Below are 25,875 nucleotides of genomic sequence, written 5' to 3'. Positions count from 1 at the left end.
TCTTAATGGAAACAGTTATAGCTGAACAAATGGATTGATAGAGTGACAGTGATCAGAAGGAATAGCTTCCATTTGTTCAGATATAACTGTAAATTGCGAAGTGTCTATTGAAGGGACCCATATGAAAGATCCACATATTGTAACCAAGTTCATTTTATTGTAGGCATTACTATGTTTCAAAGATGATGGGTTTGGAGGATATTTTTTTTTAAATATAATTTGTGTTTATTCAAAATAAACTAATAAAGATTCAATTACACTCTGGCAAGGATCATCTGTAGTTGTCTGCAGCAGTTTAACCATCTGTCTAAATGTTTTATTTTACCTTTATTTAACTAGGCAAGTCAGTTAAGAACAAATTCTTATTTTCAATGACGGCCTAGGAACAGTGGGTCAACTGCCTTGTTCAGGGGCAGAACGACAGATTTGTACCTTGTCAGCTCGGGGATTTGATCTTGCAACCTTTCAGTTACTAGTCCAACATTCTAACCACCTGCTGCCCTGAAATGAAGAGAACAAATACTGTACTGTAAGTTGAGGATGCAGTTCAGGGTTTCCACCCCCCACCCCGGGTGCATTTTTTGGTTTTTGCCCAGGACCGAGTTTGAGAAAAACCTTGGTGTAGACTATGAGTAGTAGAATTGGCTGTGTCGTCAATGCTGGCTCCTTCTGGTGACAGAGTGAAAATCATTTCCCCTTAATGATGAAGGCTTTCCTGTTTAATTTAATTAAGTTTCAAAATTCTAGTGACTTCAGCAAAATTACCTTTGAATAAGGGCCTTTTTCCTTCTTAAACATACACAGTAATGAACAGCGAGTCCATATTAGTGAACATAAATTCTATTTTCTGCAAACCACACTTCATTTCATCATTGTGATTACCGCACTAGGAAAATATGTACTGTATGCTGCATCCTGGTGGCAGATTTAAGGTCAGACTAACTTGATTAAAGAAACAGATAGGGTCATCTGCAATGGTCTTATTAGCCATGAAGGATTACGGCTGGTTCAGAGATGACTCCATAAACATAGAATATATCAATTGTATGTTGAGGCCATGGATGAACTCGTGCCATCATATTTGAGGTAAGTGCATTAACCCGAGAACACCAAAGCATACTTTTCACATGATGACACTGAAACATTCTCTGTAGATTACTTTGGGAGTTTAAAAAGTGTTCAGAGCAGGCATAACTAATGCACTGATTTCTCAATTAGGGGAATGCAGCGGAGACTCTCTCCCTTTCCATTGCTGGTGCTTAAAGCAAAACAAACAGGATGAAACAGGCTCATAATTCATGCTATTGATAGCTAGATCACACCATTTAGAGGACAATTTATTCCACCAGAGCCCACCTGCTACAGAGCCCACCTACTACAGAGCCCACCTGCTACAGAGCCCACCTGCTACAGAGCCCACCTGCTACAGAGCCAACCTGCTACAGAGCCCACCTGCTACAGAGCCCACCTGCTACAGAGCCCACCTGCTACAGAGCCAACCTGCTACAGAGCCCACCTGCTACAGAGCCCACCTGCTACAGAGCGAACCCGCTACAGAGCCAACCCGCTACAGAGCCAACCCGCTACAGAGCCCACCCGCTACAGAGCCAACCCGCTACAGAGCCAACCCGCTACAGAGCCCACCCGCTACAGAGCCCACCCGCTACAGAGCCCACCCGCTACAGAGCATACCCGCTACAGAGCCCACCTGCTACAGAGCCCACCTGCTACAGAGCCCACCTGCTACAGAGCCAACCTGCTACAGAGCCCACCTGCTACAGAGCCCACCTGCTACAGAGCCAACCTGCTACAGAGCCCACCTGCTACAGAGCCCACCTGCTACAGAGCGAACCCGCTACAGAGCCAACCCGCTACAGAGCCCACCTGCTACAGAGCGAACCCGCTACAGAGCCAACCCGCTACAGAGCCCACCCGCTACAGAGCCCACCCGCTACAGAGCCCACCCGCTACAGAGCATACCCGCTACAGAGCCCACCTGCTACAGAGCCCACCTGCTACAGAGCCCACCTGCTACAGAGCCCACTTGCTACAGAGCCAACCTGCTACAGAGCCCACCTGCTACAGAGCCCACCTGCTACAGAGCCAACCTGCTACAGAGCCAACCTGCTACAGAGCCAACCTGCTACAGAGCCAACCCGCTACAGAGCCAACCCGCTACAGAGCCCACCCGCTACAGAGCCAACCCGCTACAGAGCCAACCTGCTACAGAGTCAACCTGCTACAGAGCATCACAGGCACAGTATCTACGACCTCAGAGATCGACGGGGATTCAAATATGCAACCATCACAAGAGAGAGGGTAAATACCATGGAATTATAATGACTATTTCTATGAGGAAAAAAGTGCAGAGGAGATGTTGGAGGATAAAAACAACCTCAAAGATTTATCATAAACAGCAACATATATCGGGGCTCCAGAGTGGCGCAGCGGTCTAAGGCACCGCATCTTAGTGCTAGAGGCGTCACTACAGACCCTGGTTTGATTTCAGGCTGTATCACAACCGGCCGTGATTGGGAGTCCCATAGGGCGGCGCACAATTGTCCCAGCGTCGTCCGGGTTTGGCCGGTGTAGGCTGTCATTGTAAATCAGAATTTGTTCTTAACTGACTTGCCTAGTTAAATGAAGGTTAAATGAATAAATATATAATATCCTCCCCTAATTGATGTAAAATGGAGCATTTTTTTTACATTGACAATGAGGTGACATGTTCACAGTATCATTAACATGTACGTTGGTTCATGGTAAATCTTTTCCATTAGCGGGGCCTTTGGTGTCAAGAGCAGGGCAGGTCCTTTCGAGACCTGGCAAGTACGTTCCACTGAGAAACAGACGTTGGTAGTCTGATTGGGCACTTGAAAATAATAGAATAATGAGGGCATGCTGGTTCAGAAAGCCAGAAAAATAACATGTAAGTGTTTTTTATTCAAAAGCTTTGCTACCATGGTTCGGAAATAATGATGTTCTTTGTGAGAGCACTTCCCATCAAGAGGGAAGTGCAGAACTCGTTGTGCAAAAGGCCTTTACTCTACGTTTCCTGGGTAACACTGCCAATGCCTGTCGCTATGGGGTCAGCAGGGCTTAACAACACTTATATCCGTGGACTCATTTGGGACTATTTTAATCTTCTGATACAAAAGATGAAAAGTCCCATGTATTAAGATTCAGCCTATCAAAGTTATACGTGTGCCATGTTTAATCTGCAACGTAAAGCATGCTGTCAAACAAAAATGCATAAAATGCACAAAAGCCCTTTACACTACCAAAGCAAATGCTTATTGAGTTTCAAAGACCCTGATTTATCATTTATTTGAAAGGCAGTGTGTATATGTGTGGGGGGGTATCATACTGATTTATTCCAGCTATGGCAGCACATTGCTGATGTCTGCAGTAAAATCAAGCGGGAAGAAACAAGCAGGCGTGCGTCTGAGCTGATTACAGTCCGTGGTATGCCTTTTGAAATGATACCCGTATATATCGTACAGTTGGGGAACGTAATTTATGGATTGATGTGGATCAGCATGAATTATCATATAGAGTTGTCTAATCTGTATGCATGCGCACCTTAGAAAAAGGTACTGTATTTCTCTTTGGATGCAGGTGGCATGTGGGGTCATGCATGATGCACCTGCTGTATTAGAACTGAAATGACATGTGTCCAACCACACCAGGAGTAAACCAGTAGTATAGCTTAGTTGGTCTATTTAGCTGGAGAAACTTAATGCATTGAAATACCAAAGTAGAAGGGAAGAGTCAGAATGTGGAAAGAGGATGTATTTGACTTCAGGCTGTATTTGGGCAGAGAGACAGGGAAGAGTTGGAATGTGGAAAGAGGATGTATTTGACTTCAGGCTGTATTTGGGCAGAGAGACAGGGAAGAGATGGAATGTGGAAAGAGGATGTATTTGGGCAGAGAGACAGTGAAGAGTTGGAATGTGGAAAGAGGATGTATTTGGGCAGAGAGACAGTGAAGAGATGGAATGTGGAAAGAGGATGTATTTGACTTCAGGCTGTATTTGGGCAGAGAGACAGGGAAGAGATGGAATGTGGAAAGAGGATGTATTTGCGGACTTTGAGAGGATGTATTTGGGCAGAGAGACAGTGAAGAGAGAATGTGGAAAGAGGATGTATTTGACTTCAGGCTGTATTTGGGCAGAGAGACAGGGAAGAGATGGAATGTGGAAAGAGGATGTATTTGACTTCAGGCTGTATTTGGGCAGAGAGACAGTGAAGAGTCAGAATGTGGAAAGAGGATGTATTTGACTTCTGGCTGTATTTGGGCAGAGAGACAGTGAAGAGTCAGAATGTGGAAAGAGGATGTATTTGACTTCTGGCTGTATTTGGGCAGAGAGACAGGGAAGAGATGGAATGTGGAAAGAGGATGTATTTGACTTCAGGCTGTATTTGGGCAGAGAGACAGGGAAGAGATGGAATGTGGAAAGAGGATGTATTTGACTTCAGGCTGTATTTGGGCAGAGAGACAGGGAAGAGATGGAATGTGGAAAGAGGATGTATTTGACTTCTGGCTGTATTTGGGCAGAGAGACAGGGAAGAGATGGAATGTGGAAAGAGGATGTATTTGACTTCAGGCTGTATTTGGGCAGAGAGACAGGGAAGAGATGGAATGTGGAAAGAGGATGTATTTGACTTCAGGCTGTATTTGGGCAGAGAGACAGTGAAGAGTCAGAATGTGGAAAGAGGATGTATTTGACTTCTGGCTGTATTTGGGCAGAGAGACAGGGAAGAGATGGAATGTGGAAAGAGGATGTATTTGACTTCAGGCTGTATTTGGGCAGAGAGACAGGGAAGAGATGGAATGTGGAAAGAGGATGTATTTGACTTCTGGCTGTATTTGGGCAGAGAGACAGGGAAGAGATGGAATGTGGAAAGAGGATGTATTTGACTTCTGGCTGTATTTGGGCAGAGAGACAGGGAAGAGATGGAATGTGGAAAGAGGATGTATTTGACTTCAGGCTGTATTTGGGCAGAGACATCCTGCACAAATACAACACAAGGTTGTGCACCTTGTGTTGTATTTGTGCAGGATGTGATGTCAGACCCATGTGTTGTTCTCCTCTGTCTATTGGTCTGCCTCTCTGTCTGCAAACTGCTGTCTGTCTGCAAACTGAGGGCAAACTGCTGTTATCTGTCTGCATCACTGACCCAGGGCTTCTCTAGATCTATGGCATGGACATCTTTCACATGCTGAACTGCATATCACAGATCAGGGGTCAACTTCACATACAGCAGTCCTGAAAATAGACAAACACATAGCAACGTGGACATACGGGCCTCATAGCTAGTTTCTTTGGTTAATGGCAGTTCTATGTACCAGGGTTGGGTTCAATTCAAATTGAAGGGAGTCAATTCAGGAAGTGATTTGAATAAACAATCCTGAAATGTAATAACTTTTCAAATAAATAGCTTGCACTTTCAGTTTATTAAGAAGTCATTGAAAGTAAGCGCAACATTTTCTATTATCCAATTATAATTTGTGTTAACCTGCTATATTTGGTGTATTTTTAAACGCATTTAGCAGTCTATAAATGTATATCATCGAGCACTGCGAGAGTGACAGAGCAGCTGTCTCAGGGTGAGAAAGGCCAGGCAGTGGGAAACAGTTGAGAAACGACGGAGACGGGAGAGAGGCATGTTTGTCCACTACAACGCCCCCTCTCTCCCAGGGAAGGGCCCTGATTGGAAGAGGAGTTCGTCCCAGGGATAAGAGAACAGTTATGAGGCAGTGAAGGAATAATATGAGTGGTCTGGCTGTGTGTTTAGGTCCCATGGGAAGAATCTGAGTTAGTTCCACTCAGAGAACATTTTTCATCACCAAGCAGAGGCCAGTCTCACTTAGTTTAAGCATTACAATCCCTGCACTAACAGATATGAAAGAAAAACCGGAAAGTGAAAGCAAATCAAACTGCAACAGGCTAGAGTTGCCCTGTCTGGTAAAACATACTGTCACAGCTGGTGAACATGTCCAACATATGCTTAACCTAACTAACCCCCACCACAGAACAGGGGCCTCCCATGAGGACAAAAGTGCTGACTGATATCTGAACATTCTCAGCAAGGGGCAGAGTAAACAGGAGATGAAATTGATTGATTCAGCATTGCCTATCTGAGGACACTCACAATTGCATTAGCATGGACCCCGTGGCCTTAAAGTTACCTGGCTACAGCACTGTGGGAATGAAGCTGCGCCACTCGTCTTGACGGCAAATTGATTGATGGCTGTTGCCTTGAGTGTTTTTTTTTGGGGGGGGGGGGGCGAACAGCTCACACACCAGGGACTGAGTCTAATCTGCGGCATGTCTTTACTATGGCTAAATTACTATTCAGGAGAGATCCATCAGATGAGGGCAGAGAGACAGAGACAGGGGGGATGGTGTGGCCCGCTGTGTCACAGGTAATCACACCATCTATTCATCTAAACATCCCATTCAAACAAAGGGAGAGGAGAGAGGGGGGTGGAGAAAGAAAGACAGAGATAGAGAGATACATAGGGGGGAGGGGTGTAGGTACCATTAAACAGGGGAGTCAGTGGGGGAGAGGCATCAGTGGGGGAAGGGCTAAGTGAAAAAAAAGCATGAATCTTAAGGTGGGATTTCTCTTTCCTGTCAGACCGAGATGAAGCAGGGGAGTGTGAGGGAGGCCTAACACTTACAGTTAACGTTGTATAGTCAATGTTTTCATTTCTCAATAGCTGTGTAGACAATGATTCGTTTACGCTGGGGTCTTCAAACGATCACCCATGGAGATCCAGTGTGAATGCTTATTCACTCTGTTTATCACGGTGAAATACAGAGCCACGTTGGCATGCACAGTGGGTAGACAGCAGTAGCAGCATATAGCTGTCTACATGAAGAGTATTAGTCTATCCCTGTGCGTGATAAACAACTTGTTTATCTGTAGGTGAAGTGATTAAAGCACCCATCTATTTATGCTGATTGCCTGACTATATTCATACAGCTGTCTCATTGTTTATACAGCATCAGCAGTTCAATGCCTTGAACAATCCAAACCCCAATGCCCAATGCTCTAACCTTTGGGCACTCAGTTAATGGTCTACCACAAAACTACTTTTAAATTTCATTTTAAATGCATAGCCGGAGCGCGGGGCGGGTGTCAGAGACAGAAAGAATAACGACACGGAGGAAATGAGTGATAGCGGATAGAAGGACGACAGTTGCTCTCCGTGGCAGGGTCCTTCTGAAGGCCTTCACTATGTAGCGTGCCAGGCAGCATGTGTCGGCCAGGGAAAGTACAACAATCAATCCTAACCTGACCCATTGAGGTGTGTGTGCCGGAGACGTGATCCTCATTATTAAATTGCCACGGGACATCAATTGTCCTGTCGAAGGAAGGCGGCCCACAGCCTGAGCTTTGATCTGCAGGGGTTAGGGGGGGTTAGAGGGGACACACTCCGTGGCAGAGGCCTGGTCATTTTCCTGCCCTCCTACCCCAGGAACTCTCCGGCCCATCCACCCACACCACATTCCCTTTCCATGGTGTTACATTGTCCAACCAAATGAAGAGTCACATACTGTGACTGGCTAATTATTTTACAAGATTCCCTGGGGTTACCGTGTCAACCAGATGGGTCACAGAGGGCAGCCGTCTGTGACATCACTATGAGACAGAGGGAGAGAGAAAGAGAGGGAGAAAGAGAGAGAGGGAATAGGAGAGAGGGGGAGGAAGAGAGAGGGAGAGAGAAAGAGAGGGAGAAAGAGAGAGAGGGAATAGGAGAGAGAGAGGGAGGAAGAGACAGAGAGAGAGAGAAAGAGAGGGAGAAAGAGAGAGAGGGAATAGGAGAGAGAGAGGGAGGAAGAGACAGAGAGAGATAGAAAGAGAGGGAGAAAGAGAGAGAGGGAATAGGAGAGAAGAGGGAGGAAGAGACAGAGAGAGATAGAAAGAGAGGGAGAAAGAGAGAGAGGGAATAGGAGAGAGAGAGGGAGGAAGAGACAGAGGGAGAGAGAAATAGAGGGAGAAAGAGAGAGAGGGAATCGGAGAGAGAGAGGGAGGAAGAGACAGAGAGAGATAGAAAGAGAGGGAGAAAGAGAGAGAGGGAATAGGAGAGAGAGAGGGAGGAAGAGACAGAGAGAGAGAGAAAGAGAGGGAGAAAGAGAGAGAGGGAATCGGAGAGAGAGGGAGGAAGAGACAGAGAGAGATAGAAAGAGGGTGCTACAGAGTGAGAGAGAGAGAGAGATAGGGGGAGAGAGGAGACTCTCAATGTCAGCTCTTTGACATGCCACATGTATCACTGGGATTGAGAAAACAAGTTTAATGCTCTGAATTGATGTCTTTGCTGATTTTGTGGATAAAGTATTTTTTCTCTGATCAGTGACTCAATGAAAATTCCCCTTGATTTCTTCTGCATAATATTTCCATGAGAGAGAGAAAGAGAGGAAGGGGGTAGGGAGAGGGGGTAGAGGGAGAGGGAGGGAGAGAGGGGCAGAGCAAGAGGGGAGAGGGCAGGGAGAGAGGGGAGAGGGGGGAGGGGCATTCTCTGTCTCTATACCAGTATTAGTATAGGACCTGTAGAAAACTACTTCAAAAGATCAATATATGATCAACATAATAGTACAAAAGTACTTATTGAGCTTTTACCTTGCACCAAGATCCCAAACCCAACAAAAATACACAAGATATTGTACAGTAAATACTGTATAAACATATTCAGTGCAGTCATATTAATACTCACCGAGGTGTTCTGGCACTGGATACAGGAGCTGTTGAAGCGTACAGCTGGGATGCGTTGCATCTTGCCCTGGATGTTAAACACACACTCATAGTTCTTCTGTCCAGACTGGGGCTGAGGAAGGTTCCGGGCTCGCAGCGTGATTGGACGAATGATCCCTGCAGGTACCAGAATGTCACTGGTGGGCAGGATCTGGGGACAGCCCTGAAAATCAACAATCACAAATAAAGTTACAAATTAACACTCTGCTCATTTTCTTTGCAAAGCCAAACCCATTACAATAAAACTGATTAATAAACATAATCATTCATTCAAACTTGGTGTACATAGCTAAGGAAGACGTATTGATTCCAGTTTATTGAGTGGTGAGCAGCATTGAGTATCGTCCATTAGCAGCACTACTTCCACAACATGGAGGACTCCTGTACAGATGCCATTAAACGTGGGAATAGCTTGAAACCAAAGCAAAAAAGAGGTTCAAATCCCTATTACACAGCTGTTGGATACATCTCTGATTTGATGAGCCACAGGTTTCTCTGAAAATCACACTGATGAAGCGGGAAATTAATATCTTCCTTAATCCTGCATGTCTGCCTGTGCTAGTGAGGTGAGCACAGATCGAGAGCCCAGAGAGGGTCCAGGCATTTATCACAGGGATTCATATTGACATTGCAGGAAACAATGCATAAAGGATCTCGGAAGTCACAGGAAAGTCAGTATTGATGCAATGATTACAATCCGAGAAAATTGACGATGTGCGCATCCCCACCCGAGAGATACCACAGCAGCTTAATGACCCCCTCTGTATTAAAGGATATTTAGAATAATCTGTTATCCATTTAGCACTGAACAATAATCAAGGAGGCTGTAAAAGTCTGCCAGGGTGGATGTGATAAATCAAAGGCCTTGTCTGGGCGGGCGTTGGCGGCGAGGTGGGCGGGCAGTGGTGGCGAGGAGGGTGAGGAGAAGCCTCGCTAGTCTGCAGGACAGACACACAGAGTCCCAGCCAATGCCTCGGTGAAAATGATGCAACTCCACAGCCCACACAGCCATAAATCTTGTGTCTGGCAAGTGATTTGTAAAGGTTTATATATTGGTGCATCAATAAATCTAATTTTCATACTCTGTGGATGAAGAGAAAGATTTACTTCCTGCAGGGAGGTGGTGGGGGTGGTGTTCTGACTTCAAATGAATCCGATTTATCAGCATAACCTCTAGCATAACCTCTAGCTCAACCTCTAGCTCAACCTCTAGCTCAACCTCTAGCATAACCTCTAGCATAACCTCTAGCTTCACAGTAATGACAGAAGGCTCCAGACTGGAGATGGTTAGCCTTTTGGAAATTATGAATGTCTCAGATCGCTTCTCAACGCTGCTCTGTAAATTGCCAGGTTGACATTCAAAACACCAAATAGATCCACCGATATCACATATGCCACATCGAGTCACCGGGGACCTAGCATCAACACCGGGTGTGCCAGAAAATGCTACATCATGTTCGGTGTGCATACATCAAAGGCTATATGACTGCAAAGCCTTCTGAATAGCACAACTTTCCCTGGTAACAGCCAAATACATTTCACCAAATGTGGACATTTGGGAAAAAGGGGAAAAATGAGGAAAGACTAGCAACATTCTGGTAACCAGGTGATGCTGTACAGTAGCACATCTCTGATGGGCTAAGAGCTACTATCTATCTGTAGAGAGCTCTATTCAATGGCTGACATTAGTACGGTGGATCTGGTTACTCAGGGCCTGAGTGGATTTCATTGCTACCTACATCAGAGTAAAAGCAGCATGGGCCTTGAAGAGCATCACAGAGAGGCTTTGAGTGGCTGGCACATCAGAAACATCATGATTCATTTAACAGAGTAGTGCAGCAAGAGCAGTAACATATTTTAGGTTGAGGACTCATGGAACTTAATGGGTTTTTCACCGTTTTCAATTATTTAAGTGGACACATTATAAAACCCCAAACTAATACTACAAAAACTAGTTTTATCAGAAAAGCATGAATGTGTGTGTGTAATTCAAAATGAATCGTTATTTTGGTCATTCAAAATAAATGTAAGTATTCTCTAAGTCGTTACACACAGTGTTCTGGACAGAGACATTTCTCGGGGTTTCTCTCAGTGGAGTTTGAGCATTAATGAATTCCTCTGCATGCGTTTAACACACGCATAAGCCCAAGATGCCACCACCATTCATTCTCGTCTGCTAAATTTAATTAACAAGCTTTAATCGACTGCATACTAGGGGTGAAACAAGATAAGTGGTTTGTTTATCAGAAACGTTAGTGTGACATTTTAAAAAGCCCGGGGCAGGTAAGTGAGGTTTGTCATGATGAATTGAGACACTTTCCACAAAGACAAGGAGAATAGATTTCAAATAGACTGATTCATCAAATCAAATCAAATTTGTCACATGCTTAGTAAACAACAGGTGTAGACCAACAGTGAAATGCTTACTTACGGGTCCTTTTCCAACAATGCAGAGTTAAAGATAAAGATGAAAAGAAAAGAAATAAAGATAACACGAATGCATCCGGTGTGTGCTCTACTTGTAATGCTGGCTATGCTATGATGCATGCCATGCAGTACATGTGACACTAATGCAGTAAGCCATGCAATGAAGGAGCAGTCCCTCCTCGGTGGTAGGCCGACAGATCTGTAACAGTATAGTCTCTGAGGCAGCTGTATATTCCCCCCTGAAGGGCCGTTCCCTGATGCTGATTAGCACCCCATTAAGGCGGCTCAGGCAGTTTACAGCCTGTTGACAGTGTTTCCATTAACCTTATTGTGCATATCCCAGTTATCACACAGCTAAGCACTTTTCTCTGTTGAAACATTAAAAGCCAGAGACGGGAGGGCGGTATAATTTTTCTCTCTCGGTCTCCCTCTATCTCTCTTTTTCTCTCTCTGTCTCCCTCTCTCGCTCTCTGTCTCCCTTTCTGTCTCTCTCTCCCTCTCTTTCTCTCTCCCTCTCTCTCTCCCCCTCTGTCTCCCTCTCTCTGTCTCCCTCTCTCTGTCTCCCTCTCTCTGTCTCTCTCTCTGTCTTTCTCTCCCTCCCGCTCGCGCGCTCATTCTCTGAGAGCAGAGTAAGCAGAAAAAAGGACCCCTTGCTGTTTTCATATACATTTCTCCACCATTGCTTAGTCACTGTTCTTTCCCTATTCCATTTCTACTCTCTTAATCTCATTTACAGTCTCTGTCGCTGTAATCCTTGAAATGGGTCCCCTACGCGTGGTAAAAAAACAAAAAAACACAACCCTCCAAATCATCTGAGAGCTGCTCCAATTAAACGCTAGCTACACAGCAGACTCCTTATTCTACCTAATCAAACTCCAACGAGCAGCTTCTAAACTCAACCTGGGAAATATATGGGTTGAACACTGTGAGTTTGCTATTCTGGACTCCAGTGTCTTCTACGATGTATACTGAACAAAAATGTAAACACAACATGTAAAATGGTGATCCAATGTATCATGTGCTGAAATAAGGCATCCCAGAAATGTTCCGTATTAACAAAAAAATTATTTCTCTCAAATTTTGTGAACAAATTGGTTTACATCCCTGTTAATGAGCATTTCTCCTTGCCAAGATAATCCATCAACCTGAAAGGTGTGACATATCACAAAGCTGATTAAACAGCATGATCTTCACACAGGTGCACCTTGTGCTGGGGACAATAAAAGGCCATTCTAAAATGTGCAGTTTTGTCACACAACACAATGCCACAGAAGTTTTGAGGGAGCGTGCAATTGGCATGCTGACTGCAGGAATGGACATCACAGTTGTTGCCAGATAATCTTATGTTAATTTCTCTACCATAAGCTGCCTCCAACAGAGAATTTGGCAGTAAATCCAACCGGCCTCACAACCACAGACCATGTGTCACCAGGCCAGCCCAGGACATCCACATCTGGCTTCTTCACCTGTGGGATCGTCTGAGACCAGCCACCTGGACAGCTGATGAAACTGTGGGTTTGCACAACCAAAGAATTTCTGGTAGAAACTGTCATGAACCGTCTCAGGGAAGCTCATCTGCATGCTCATGGTCCTCACCAGGGTCTTGACCTGACTGCAGTTCAGCGTCGTAACCAACATCAGTGGGCAAATGCTCACCTTCGATGGAGAATTCTGCTCTTCATGGATGAATCCAGGTTTCAACTGTACAGGTCAGATGGCAGACAGTGTGCATGGCGTTGTGTGGGCGAGAGGTTTGCTGATGTCAACGTTGTGAACAGAGTGCCCCATGGTGGCGGTGGGGTTATGATGTGGGCAGGCATAAGCTACGGACAACTGACATTTTTTTGCATTTTATCGATGGCAATTTGAATGCACAGAGATACCGTGACAATGTCCTGAGGCCCATTGTCATGCCATTCATCCGCCGCCATCACCTCATGTTTTAGCATGATAATGCACGGCCCAATGTCACAAGGAACTGTACACAATTCCTGGAAGCTGAAAATGTCCAAGTTCTTCCATGGCCTGCATACTCACCAGACATGTTACCCATTGAGCATGTTTGGGATGCTCTGGATCGACGTGTACAACAGCGTGTTCCAGTTCCCGCCAATATCCAGAAACTTTGCACAGCAATTGAGGAGAAGTAGGAAAACCTTCCACAGACCACAATCAACAGCCTGATCAACTCTGTGAATGAGGCAAATGATGGTCACACCAGATACGGACTGGTTTTCTGATCCACACTCCTACCTTTTTTTAAAGGTATCAAATAAAATAAGATGTTATTAGTCACATGCGCCGAATACAACAGGTGTAGACCTTATGGTGAAATGCTTACTTACAAGCCCCTTAACCAACTATGCAGTTCAGGAAATAGAGTTAAGAAAATATTGACTAAATAAAGTAAAAAATAGCACAATAAAATAACAATAACGAGACTATATACAGGGGGGTATGTGCAGGGGTACAGGTTAGTTGAAGTAATTTGTACATGTAGGTAGATGTAAAGTGACTATGCATAGATAATAAACAGCGAGTAGCAGCAGTGTACAAACAAAGTGGTGGGGTGTCAATGTAATAGTCCGGGTTTGCCTTTTGATTAATTGTTCAGCAGTCTTATGGCTTGGGAGTAGAAGCTGTTAAGGAGCCTTTCGGACCAAGACTTGGCGCTCCGCTACCGCTTGCTGTGTGGTAGCAGAGAGAACAGTCTATGACTTGGGTGACTGGAGTCTTTGACCATTTTTTGGGCCTTCCTCTGACACCGCCTGGTATATATGGCAGGAAGCTTGGCCCCAGTGATGTACTGGGCCGTTCGCACGACCATCTGTAGCAGTGATGCAACTGGTCAGGATTCACTTGATGGTTCAGCTGTAGAACTTTTTGAGGATCTGGGGACCCATGCCACATCTTTTCAGTCTCCTGAGGAGGAAAAGGTGTTGTCGTGCACTCTTCACCACTGTCTTGGTGTGTTTGGACCATGATAGTTTGTTGGTGATGTGGACACCAAGGAACTTGAAACTCTTGACACATTCCACTACAGCCCTGTCAATGTTAATGGGGGCCTGTTCGGCCCACCTTATCCTGTAGTCCACGAACAGCTCCTTTGTCTTGCTCACATTGAGGGAGAGGTTGTTGTCCTAGCACCACACTGACAGGTCTCTGACCTCCTCCATATAGGCTGTCTCATCGTTGTCAGTGATTAGGCCTACCACTGTTGTGTCATCAGCAAACTTAATGATTGTTGGAGTCGTGTTTGGCCACGGAGTTGTGAGTGAACACGGAGTACAGGAGGGGACTAAGCACGCACCCCTGAGGGGCCCCAGTGTTGAGGATCAGCGGGGCAGATGTGAATAATGCATTTTTTTTCAATTGACTGATTTCCTTATATGAACTTTAACTCACAAAATCTTTGAAATTGTTGAATGTTGTATTTATATTTTTGTTCATTGTAGATAGATACAAAAAATTATAACTAATAGAAAAGCAAACACCTTCATAAAAAAACTGTTATGATATCATAGCTGACATGGAAATATCCCTTGATATACCAACTGAGCTACAGCCTTCCCTGTAGCTCAGTTGGTAGAGCATGGTGTTTGCAACGCCAGGGTTGTGGGTTCGATTCCCACGGGGGGCCAGCACAGAAAGAATAAAAAAAATATGAAATGTATGCATTCACTACTGTAAGTTGCTCTGGATAAGAGTGTCTGCTAAATGACGTAAATGTAAATGTAAAAACAGGTGGAATCAAGCCAGTTTGTGCAACAAACACCGGTAGACTGAGATATTAGAAAGTTCTCACATACAGGCTGTTATCAATAACAAAGCATGCAGGGAACCAATCTGATCTTGATGTTTTACTTGTAAAGTGTTTTGTAATGTAAAAACAAGATAGCTTATCATCACTCCTGTATGAGAAGAGAAGACTGGGAAGGGGGCCTTGACCCTGTGTGGCTCCTCCGCAGGGCCGGCGTGGCAGTAAAGTGGCCTCTGGTTACACAGTGAGTAATGGGCCACTGGTTTCTGTGCCGGGGGCTCAGTAATGTGCTGCTGGTGAAATCTGCGCACAGTGTCACTTCCTGAGCCTCTGTGGCCACTGCCCACCACTGACTGCCAGGACCACTTCCTTGCTTTCTGCTGGGATAATGGCTCCTCTGTCACTCATCCCACAATTAATTACTGGGCCTTCACTCGTTAATAAAGGGCCGTCCCACTGAGACACAGCACCGAGGGTAACAGTTGTTTTGGAGAGCCCAGCAGCACATTATTTGATCTCAGGGGTCCTCTGGGAAAGGCCAATATAACAACATGTCTTTGAGCTCTCACTAAGTATTAGGAATCTCAGTGAGACATTCCCCCTGAGCTCTCACTAAGTATTAGCAGTCTCAGTGAGACATCCCCCCTGAGCTCTCACTAAGTATTAGGAATCTCAGTGAGACATCCCCCTGAGCTCTCACTAAGTATTAGCAGTCTCAGTGAGACATCCCCCTGAGCTCTCACTAAGTATTAGCAGTCTCAGTGAGACATTCCCCCTGAGCTCTCAATAAGTATTAGGAATCTCAGTGAGACATCCCCCTGAGCTCTCACTAAGTATTAGCAGTCTCAGTGAGACATTCCCCCTGAGCTCTCACTAAGTATTAGCAGTCTCAGTGAGACATTCCCCCTGAGCTCTCACTAAGTATTAGGAATCTCAGTGAGACATTCCCCCTGAGCTCTCACTAAGTATTAGGAATCTCAGTGAGACATCCCCCTGAGCTCTCACTAAGTATTAGGAGTCTCAGTGAGACATCCCCCTGAGCTCTCACTAAGTATTAGCAGTCTCAGTGAGACATCCCCTGAGCTCTCACTAAGTATTAGCAGTCTCAGTGAGACATTCCCCCTGAGCTCTCACTAAGTATTAGCAGTCTCAGTGAGACATTCCCCCTGAGCTCTCACTAAGTATTAGCAGTCTCAGTGAGACATTCCCCCTGAGCTCTCACTAAGTATTATGAGTCTCAGTGAGACATTCCCCCTGAGCTCTCACTAAGTATTAGCAGTCTCAGTGAGACATTCCCCCTGAGCTCTCACTAAGTATTATGAGTCTCAGTGAGACATTCCCCCTGAGCTCTCACTAAGTATTAGGAGTCTCAGTGAGACATTCCCCCTGAGCTCTCACTAAGTATTAGGAGTCTCAGTGAGACATTCCCCCTGAGCTCTCACTAAGTATTATGAGTCTCAGTGAGACATCCCCCTGAGCTCTCACTAAGTATTAGGAGTCTCAGTGAGACATTGCCCCTGAGCTGGTGGGGAGCTCCATTTAAGCCTAAATATCTGCATGGCGTTATTAACTGAGACTCCTAATGTGGGGGAAAATGTGAGACGGAGCAGGCAGCACAGTATCTATGTACCCGTTTGTCTGTTGGTCTCTGTGGCTGGCTGGCTGGCGGGGCCAGAAGATTCTCCTCATATGGAAAATCGATTCCTACTTTGATCCTCTCAATTGAGGAGCTGAGGCTGAGAATAAAAGAGCATCCTTGGTCGTGAACAACTCTGCTATCTCTCGGTTTAACAAACCAATTAATGTAGAACAAAAAAAAAAATTCTCTCAAGCTTATTTCAAAACTCTGTAGGCATGATTTGGACTACCAATAGTTCTGCAGCACACATCCTATGTTAGATCTTTTTAAACCCCTATCAGGTTTCACAGATTCAAAACATTCCGCTCTCAGAAACCAAACAGTTAACTGGTGTTCGTCCCCACAGGGATTACCTTTCCCACCCTAATGAACCTGGTGAAGGACCAGTAATGAGGGACCATCTATCCAATGTCAGTAGTCGTCATCATAACATCACTGAATGCACTGACTAATGATGCCCGTTTATTTAAATGACAACACATTACTCAGGGCTTGAACATTCTAAACAGGTCTATATATACATCATAACATCACTGAATACACTGACTAATGATGCCTGTTTATTTAAATGAAATTACTCAGGGCTTGAACATTCTAAACAGGTCTATATATATACATCATAACACTTTTCTTCAATAGATAGGTGGGAAAGGTGTTTGTTTTTCCTTTTTCATTTCTCATTTCCTGTGAGCCATGCAGCCTTGTGGAGGATGGTGAGTTTGGACGGAGCTTAGCTATTGCTCTGATCCAGTCCTATCTCTCTCTGCACACTCCCGGGCTGAAGAAGGCCACTGTGCTGTGGATTATACAGTAGGATCTGGCTGGCTGGCGTGTCCAGTGCCTTGGGGGAGCAACACATCTCCTCCCTACAGCCCACACCCGTGTCTCTCTGTCTGTTTGTCTGTCTGTTTGGAGTGCCCCCGCTGTTTCTCTGAAGCACCTCTCCAACCCAGGGCCAACACAGCCATGGTAGCACACTGGAGGACAGGGCTGCAGATGAGACACGCTCCACTGAACGAACACACACACACACACACACACACACACACACACACACACACACACACACACACACACACACACACAGACAGACAGACAGACAGACAGACAGACAGACAGACAGACAGACAGACAGACAGACAGACAGACAGACAGACAGACAGACAGACAGACAGACAGACAGACAGACAGACAGACAGACAGACAGACACGCAATCAGACAGACACGCATATGCTATTGTAAAGTGGTTGTTCCACTGGATATCATAAGGTGAATGCACCAACTTGTAAGTCGCTCTGGATAAGAGCGTCTGCTAAATGACGTAAATGTAAAAAATATGCACACAGACACAGACACAGAGACACTTCAAACCTGGACAATCGACACATTGCTCACTGGACAGAAACACTATCAGTTGAATAATAGACTAAGAAGAAAAACTCTGGCAGCCAGCTGGCCCACATCAAAATGCTTTCTTCCCCCTGGCTTTACTTAACAGCAAATGACAGTGAACTTGTTGAATCGCAGCATACCAGTCCAAGCCTACTTCTAAAATCCTCCCATGATATGTGTGCTCCTTTGTGAATCAACCGTTCTTTCTTTCTCTGTGGGAGCAGAGGAAGAGGAGACTATCCTGGCCTGCTTCTCCAACATATTCCCCCTCCAGTATCAACAGTGCATGAGTCACTCTTTTTCGCTGAGTAATTCCTTTTTTTCAGGGTGAAATAAGGAGATTGTCAATCGTGGCACTGGGGGGGCAAAGAGTCTGGCGAGGCTGGGGCAGGCTGGGGGAGGCTGTGACGGGTAGGCCCTGCCCACCCCGCTGCCGGCTGCCTCTGTCTGATAAGGCCAGATAAGGCATCTCTTTGATGTTCAGTTAAGCGTAAAATTCTAATGTGCCAAAAGCCGAAGGGTGCGTGTTTCCACCCCCCTGTTACAAAGGGACGCTGCTCCTCTTTTCTCTTAATATCCCTTCTCTCCCCTACCCCCAGTCACTCCTGAGCCTGGTTCTGAACATCCCTTCTCTCCCCTACCCCCAGTCACTCCTGAGTTTGGTTCTGAACATCCCTTCTCTCCCCTACCCCCAGTCACTCCTGAGCCTGGTTCTGAACATCCCTTCTCTCCCCTACCCCCAGTCACTCCTGAGCCTGGTTCTGAACATCCCTTCTCTCCCCTACCCCCAGTCACTCCTGAGCCTGGTTCTGAATATCCCATCTCTCCCCTACCCCCAGTCACTCCTGAGCCTGGTTCTGAACATCCCTTCTCTCCCCTACCCCCAGTCACTCCTGAGCCTGGTTCTGAACATCCCTTCTCTCCCCTACCCCCAGTCACTCCTGAGCCTGGTTCTGAACATCCCTTCTCTCCCCTACCCCCAGTCACTCCTGAGCCTGGTTCTGAACATCCCTTCTCTCCCCTACCCCCAGTCACTCCTGAGCCTGGTTCTGAACATCCCTTCTCTCCCCTACCCCCAGTCACTCCTGAGCCTGGTTCTGAACATCCCTTCTCTCCCCTACCCCCAGTCACTCCTGAGCCTGGTTCTGAACATCCCTTCTCTCCCCTACCCCCAGTCACTCCTGAGCCTGGTTCTGAATATCCCATCTCTCCCCTACCCCCAGTCACTCCTGAGCCTGGTTCTGAACATCCCTTCTCTCCCCTACCCCCAGTCACTCCTGAGCCTGGTTCTGAACATCCCTTCTCTCCCCTACCCCCAGCCACTCCTGAGCCTGGTTCTGAATATCCCTTCTCTCCCCTACCCCCAGCCACTCCTGAGCCTGGTTCTGAATATCCCTTCTCTCCCCTACCCCCAGTCACTCCTGAGCCTGGTTCTGAATATCCCTTCTCTCCCCTACCCCCAGTCACTCCTGAGCCTGGTTCTGAACATCCCTTCTCTCCCCTACCCCCAGTCACTCCTGAGCCTGGTTCTGAATATCCCTTCTCTCCCCTACCCCCAGTCACTCCTGAGCCTGGTTCTGAACATCACTTGCTGAAAAAAACCCATTGCAGTAAAGTCTGAGCCTGGGCTTCTCAGCTGGTCTGTGGCCCAGTCAAGTGTGTAATCAATGTGTACTGAGAAGGGTAGGATTGATGCAAAGCCATTATGAGATGCTGCCTTTTGTAAGCCCAATTACTCTGGTGTCACTCTCTGTCACTAAACCATCATTTGGCCAAGTTGGATGGTTTAGCGCTCTCAGGGGCATTGGGGAATGAGCAGAGACAGACAAAGATTTTTATATAAAACATCAAATAACACACTGGACCAAATATTGTGAGGTACCATGGAGAGAAAAAAATCACACAGAACACTCTAGATTCCTGGAAGATCTTTTAGGGGCTCTTCAAATTGAAACTGTGGGGGAACCTCTATAAGTTCTTTGAAGAACCCCCTTTAATGGTTCCTCAAATAACCTTTCGGGTTCATAAAAAAAAAAAATGTATTATTAATCAGCATAACACTAACAACAATAACACAATATTTTAGTTGTCAGTGTTTATAATGATTTTAGTGGAAAAGCAGAATTCAAAAATCGAAATATGAGGTAAACTCCCAGCAGAGCAAGTTCAATCAGTATATCCTCTGGCGTGTTAATGTGTTGGTATCCTTCTATCCACAGCCAGAATGATTTTACAGTGCATGGTGATTGAACAGGTTTCCTGTTCTATTCACTCTGAGGAGAATTCTTATACCACACTATAGCACAAGCTCCTTGTTAACCAAGTTCGCCCATCTTAAAGTGCCAGCATATAAACAAAAGGAAATTACATTTGCTTTTAAAAAGATGGGAGAACAACATTTCTATGGTTCAATATGACAAAGCATGCCAAGTTTAGGACTGAATGGGACTTTGAGACCACTCCAAGAAGCTAGCTCCTGAACAGTGCAGACAATGGGTCCCAGCAGTAGCTAGCTCCTGAACAGTGCAGACAATGGGTCCCAGCAGTAGCTAGCTCCTGAACAGTGCAGACAATGGGTCCCAGCAGTAGCTAGCTCCTAAACAGTGCAGAAAATGGGTCCCAGCAGTAGCTAGCTCCTGAACAGTGCAGAAAATGGGTCCCAGCAGTAGCTAGCTCCTGAACAGTGCAGAAAATGGGTCCCAGCAGTAGCTAGCTCCTGAACAGTGCAGACAATGAAAGAGTGTTGGGCCAGTAACCGGAAGGGTGCTGGATCGAATCCCTGAGCTGACAAAGTAAAAATCTGTCGTTCTGCCCCTGAACAAGGCAGTTAACCCAGTGTTCCCCAGGCGCCAAAGACGTGGATGTTGATTAAGGCAGCCCCCCCACACCTCTCTGATACATTCAGTTAGACAACTGACTAGGTATCCTAAATGGTTCCAGCTGTAGTGAATCACACACAAAACAATGGGATAGCTGTGTTAGATAATGGGGTCAGCCTGACCCAGGTTCACGGGGTCATGACCAGGTTGGATTCTCCACTGGCTGTAAAGGACCGCATCGCTGAGATCCTGTGAATAACAGAACCAGGCAGGCAGCTCCACGGACACACTTCCTGTCACCCTGGCGGCCTCATCCTGTGTTCAGTCTGCTGTGAGATGGCTATTCATTATTGTCTGTGTGGGCAGTATAGTCTCTTACCTCCACGCTGCTGACGCGTCCCTCCTGGAAGGAGCACTCTGCCAGGTTGTTGGTGCAGATGTGGCGGTATTTACACCAGTTACAGGGGAAGGGGCTGCTCACACATGAGGTGCACCTGGGGAGAGAAGGGGGAGAGTTTGAGCTCTCAGATTAAACAGCCAGAATTTGACAAAAGGGATCCAATATGTCATCAACCTCTGCTGCTTTGAAGCAGAAACAGGCTGGTAAGCCTGCAGGAACACTGGGCAAGGTTATCATCACCTTCTAGCTGACTTTCAATTAGAAATTAGCAATTCATTAGAGCCCTAAAACGCTGTTTCAGCTGCAATCAAAATTATGATTCTGATGAGACAATGCATCTAAGGAGCATGAAACACCTGTGATGACTGACACTGTCTAACCATCAACTACTGACACTGTCTAACCATCAACTACTGACCCTGTCTAACCATCAACTACTGACACTGTCTAACCATCAACTACTGACCCTGTCTAACCATCATCTACTGACCCTGTCTAACCATCAACTACTGACCCTGTCTAACCATCAACTACTGACCCTGTCTAACCATCAACTACTGACCCTGTCTAACCATCAACTACTGACACTGTCTAACCATCAACTACTGACCCTGTCTAACCATCAACTACTGACCCTGTCTAACCATCAACTACTGACCCTGTCTAACCATCAACTACTGACCCTGTCTAACCATCAACTACTGACCCTGTCCAACCATCAACTACTGACCCTGTCTAACCATCAACTACTGACCCTGTCTAACCATCAACTACTGACACTGTCTAACCATCAACTACTGACCCTGTCTAACCATCAACTACTGACCCTGTCTAACCATCAACTACTGACCCTGTCTAACCATCAACTAACCATCAACTACTGACCCTGTCTAACCATCAACTACTGACCCTGTCTAACCATCAACTACTGACCCTGTCTAACCATCAACTACTGACACTGTCTAACCATCAACTACTGACCCTGTCTAACCATCAACTACTGACCCTGTCTAACCATCAACTACTGACACTGTCTAACCATCAACTACTGACCCTGTCTAACCATCATCTACTGACCCTGTCTAACCATCAACTACTGACACTGTCTAACCATCAACTACTGACCCTGTCTAACCATCAACTACTGACACTGTCTAACCATCATCTACTGACACTGTCTAACCATCAACTACTGACACTGTCTAACCATCAACTACTGACCCTGTCTAACCATCAACTACTGACCCTGTCTAACCATCAACTACTGACACTGTCTAACCATCAACTAACCATCAACTACTGACCCTGTCTAACCATCAACTACTGACACTGTCTAACCATCAACTACTGACCCTGTCTAACCATCAACTACTGACCTTGTCTAACCATCAACTACTGACCCTGTCTAACCATCAACTACTGACACTGTCTAACCATCAACTACTGACACTGTCTAACCATCAACTAACCATCAACTACTGACCCTGTCTAACCATCAACTACTGACACTGTCTAACCATCAACTACTGACCCTGTCTAACCATCAACTACTGACCCTGTCTAACCATCAACTACTGACCCTGTCTAACCATCAACTACTGACCCTGTCTAACCATCAACTACTGACCCTGTCTAACCATCAACTACTGACCCTGTCTAACCATCAACTACTGACCCTGTCTAACCATCAACTACTGACCCTGTCTAACCATCAACTACTGACACTGTCCAACCATCAACTACTGACCCTGTCTAACCATCAACTACTGACCCTGTCTAACCATCAACTACTGACACTGTCCAACCATCAACTACTGACCCTGTCTAACCATCAACTAACCATCAACTACTGACCCTGTCTAACCATCAACTACTGACCCTGTCTAACCATCAACTACTGACCCTGTCTAACCATCAACTACTGACCCTGTCTAACCATCAACTACTGACCCTGTCTAACCATCAACTACTGACACTGTCCAACCATCAACTACTGACCCTGTCTAACCATCAACTAACCATCAACTACTGACCCTGTCTAACCATCAACTACTGACCCTGTCTAACCATCAACTAACCATCAACTACTGACCCTGTCTAACCATCAACTACTGACCCTGTCTAACCATCAACTACTGAAAATGTCTAACCATCAACTAACCATCAACTACTGACCCTGTCTAACCATCAACTACTGACCCTGTCTAACCATCAACTACTGACCCTGTCTAACCATCAACTACTGACCCTGTCTAACCATCAACTACTGACACTGTCCAACCATCAACTACTGACCCTGTCTAACCATCAACTAACCATAAACTACTGACCCTGTCTAACCATCAACTACTGACCCTGTCTAACCATCAACTACTGACCCTGTCTAACCATCATCTACTGACCCTGTCTAACCATCAACTACTGACACTGTCTAACCATCAACTACTGACCCTGTCTAACCATCAACTAACCATCAACTACTGACCCTGTCTAACCATCAACTACTGACCCTGTCTAACCATCAACTAACCATCAACTACTGACCCTGTCTAACCATCAACTACTGACCCTGTCTAACCATCAACTACTGACCCTGTCTAACCATCATCTACTGACCCTGTCTAACCATCAACTACTGACACTGTCTAACCATCAACTACTGACCCTGTCTAACCATCAACTACTGACACTGTCTAACCATCAACTACTGACCCTGTCTAACCATCAACTACTGACACTGTCTAACCATCAACTACTGACCCTGTCTAACCATCATCTACTGACCCTGTCTAACCATCATCTACTGACACTGTCTAACCATCAACTACTGACCCTGTCTAACCATCAACTACTGACCCTGTCTAACCATCAACTACTGACACTGTCTAACCATCAACTACTGACCCTGTCTAACCATCAACTACTGACCCTGTCTAACCATCAACTACTGACCCTGTCTAACCATCAACTACTGACACTGTCTAACCATCAACTACTGACACTGTCTAACCATCAACTACTGACCCTGTCTAACCATCAACTACTGACACTGTCTAACCATCAACTACTGACACTGTCTAACCATCAACTAACCATCAACTACTGACCCTGTCTAACCATCAACTACTGACACTGTCTAACCATCAACTACTGACACTGTCTAACCATCAACTACTGACACTGTCTAACCATCAACTACTGACACTGTCTAACCATCAACTAACCATCAACTACTGACCCTGTCTAACCATCAACTACTGACCCTGTCTAACCATCAACTACTGACACTGTCTAACCATCAACTACTGACCCTGTCTAACCATCAACTACTGACCCTGTCTAACCATCAACTACTGACCCTGTCTAACCATCAACTACTGACCCTGTCTAACCATCAACTACTGACACTGTCTAACCATCAACTACTGACACTGTCTAACCATCAACTACTGACCCTGTCTAACCATCATCTACTGACCCTGTCTAACCATCAACTACTGACCCTGTCTAACCATCAACTACTGACACTGTCTAACCATCAACTACTGACCCTGTCTAACCATCAACTAACCATCAACTACTGACCCTGTCCAACCATCAACTACTGACACTGTCTAACCATCAACTACTGACCCTGTCTAACCATCAACTACTGACCCTGTCTAACCATCAACTACTGACCCTGTCTAACCATCAACTACTGACACTGTCCAACCATCAACTACTGACACTGTCTAACCATCAACTAACCATCAACTACTGACCCTGTCTAACCATCAACTACTGACCCTGTCTAACCATCAACTACTGACACTGTCTAACCATCAACTACTGACACTGTCTAACCATCAACTACTGACACTGTCTAACCATTAACTACTGACCCTGTCTAACCATCAACTAACCATCAACTACTGACCCTGTCTAACCATCAACTACTGACACTGTCTAACCATCAACTAACCATCAACTACTGACCCTGTCTAACCATCAACTACTGACCCTGTCTAACCATCAACTACTGACCCTGTCTAACCATCAACTACTGACACTGTCTAACCATCAACTACTGACACTGTCTAACCATCAACTACTGACCCTGTCTAACCATCAACTACTGACACTGTCCAACCGTCAACGATAGATGACAGACACCGTCTAACCATTAACAATAGATGACTGAAACTGTCTAACCATCAACAATAAGCAGCACAGGCTCAGGTCAGACTCTCAACACATTGGAGGACGACAGAATAACAGCCGATTTTCCTTCAACCCTCGTTCCACTCTCATTTTGACCCTGTCTGCATTCCCCTCCACCCCGTCACCCCTCCACCCCTCCGCTCTGAAGCCTTTCGCATTCTGAACAGCGTGAGGAACCTGTACTTTGTCCCATACTAATCATATCCTTCCCCTGGAGGTTCAAATCCCCTTTGGAGGGTCTCAGCAGTCTGCTCATACTCACTCCTATGCTACACTGTACTGTATAATCTCTGACAGCAGAATGCTGAGCTGCTGCCTCCCTGTTGGTGGGGGAATAACAAAAAGCATTTCAGAGGCAAGCCACATACACACCTGAAAAATAATATCAAAGCATTTTTAATCTGGCAGGCTGGCTATACATTGGCCATGTTAATATGATGTTTTGAGTCAGTGTATTCATGGAGATTTACA

The 25,875-nt window shown here is 45.7% G+C and overlaps 1 protein-coding gene across 4 annotated transcripts in view; it reads right to left on the bottom strand.

Moving 5' to 3' along the window:
* The window catches only part of LOC106566493 (plexin A3-like), a 165,249-nt gene that overhangs the window by 44,519 nt on the left and 94,855 nt on the right, over nt 1-25,875 (bottom strand). For all 4 annotated transcript variants that reach the window (XM_014134573.2, XM_014134572.2, XM_014134574.2 and 1 more), the window contains exons 9-10: nt 21,181-21,295; nt 8,726-8,926 (exon numbers count right to left, since the gene is read on the bottom strand). In XM_014134573.2, the coding sequence (XP_013990048.2) occupies nt 8,726-8,926; nt 21,181-21,295 (316 nt within the window). The remainder of the gene's footprint in view (nt 1-8,725; nt 8,927-21,180; nt 21,296-25,875) is intronic.

The sequence above is a fragment of the Salmo salar genome, chromosome ssa13 (genome assembly GCF_905237065.1).
Source record: "Salmo salar chromosome ssa13, Ssal_v3.1, whole genome shotgun sequence".
Taxonomy (NCBI): domain Eukaryota; kingdom Metazoa; phylum Chordata; class Actinopteri; order Salmoniformes; family Salmonidae; genus Salmo; species Salmo salar.
This window is presented reverse-complemented; position numbering and strand designations above follow the sequence as displayed.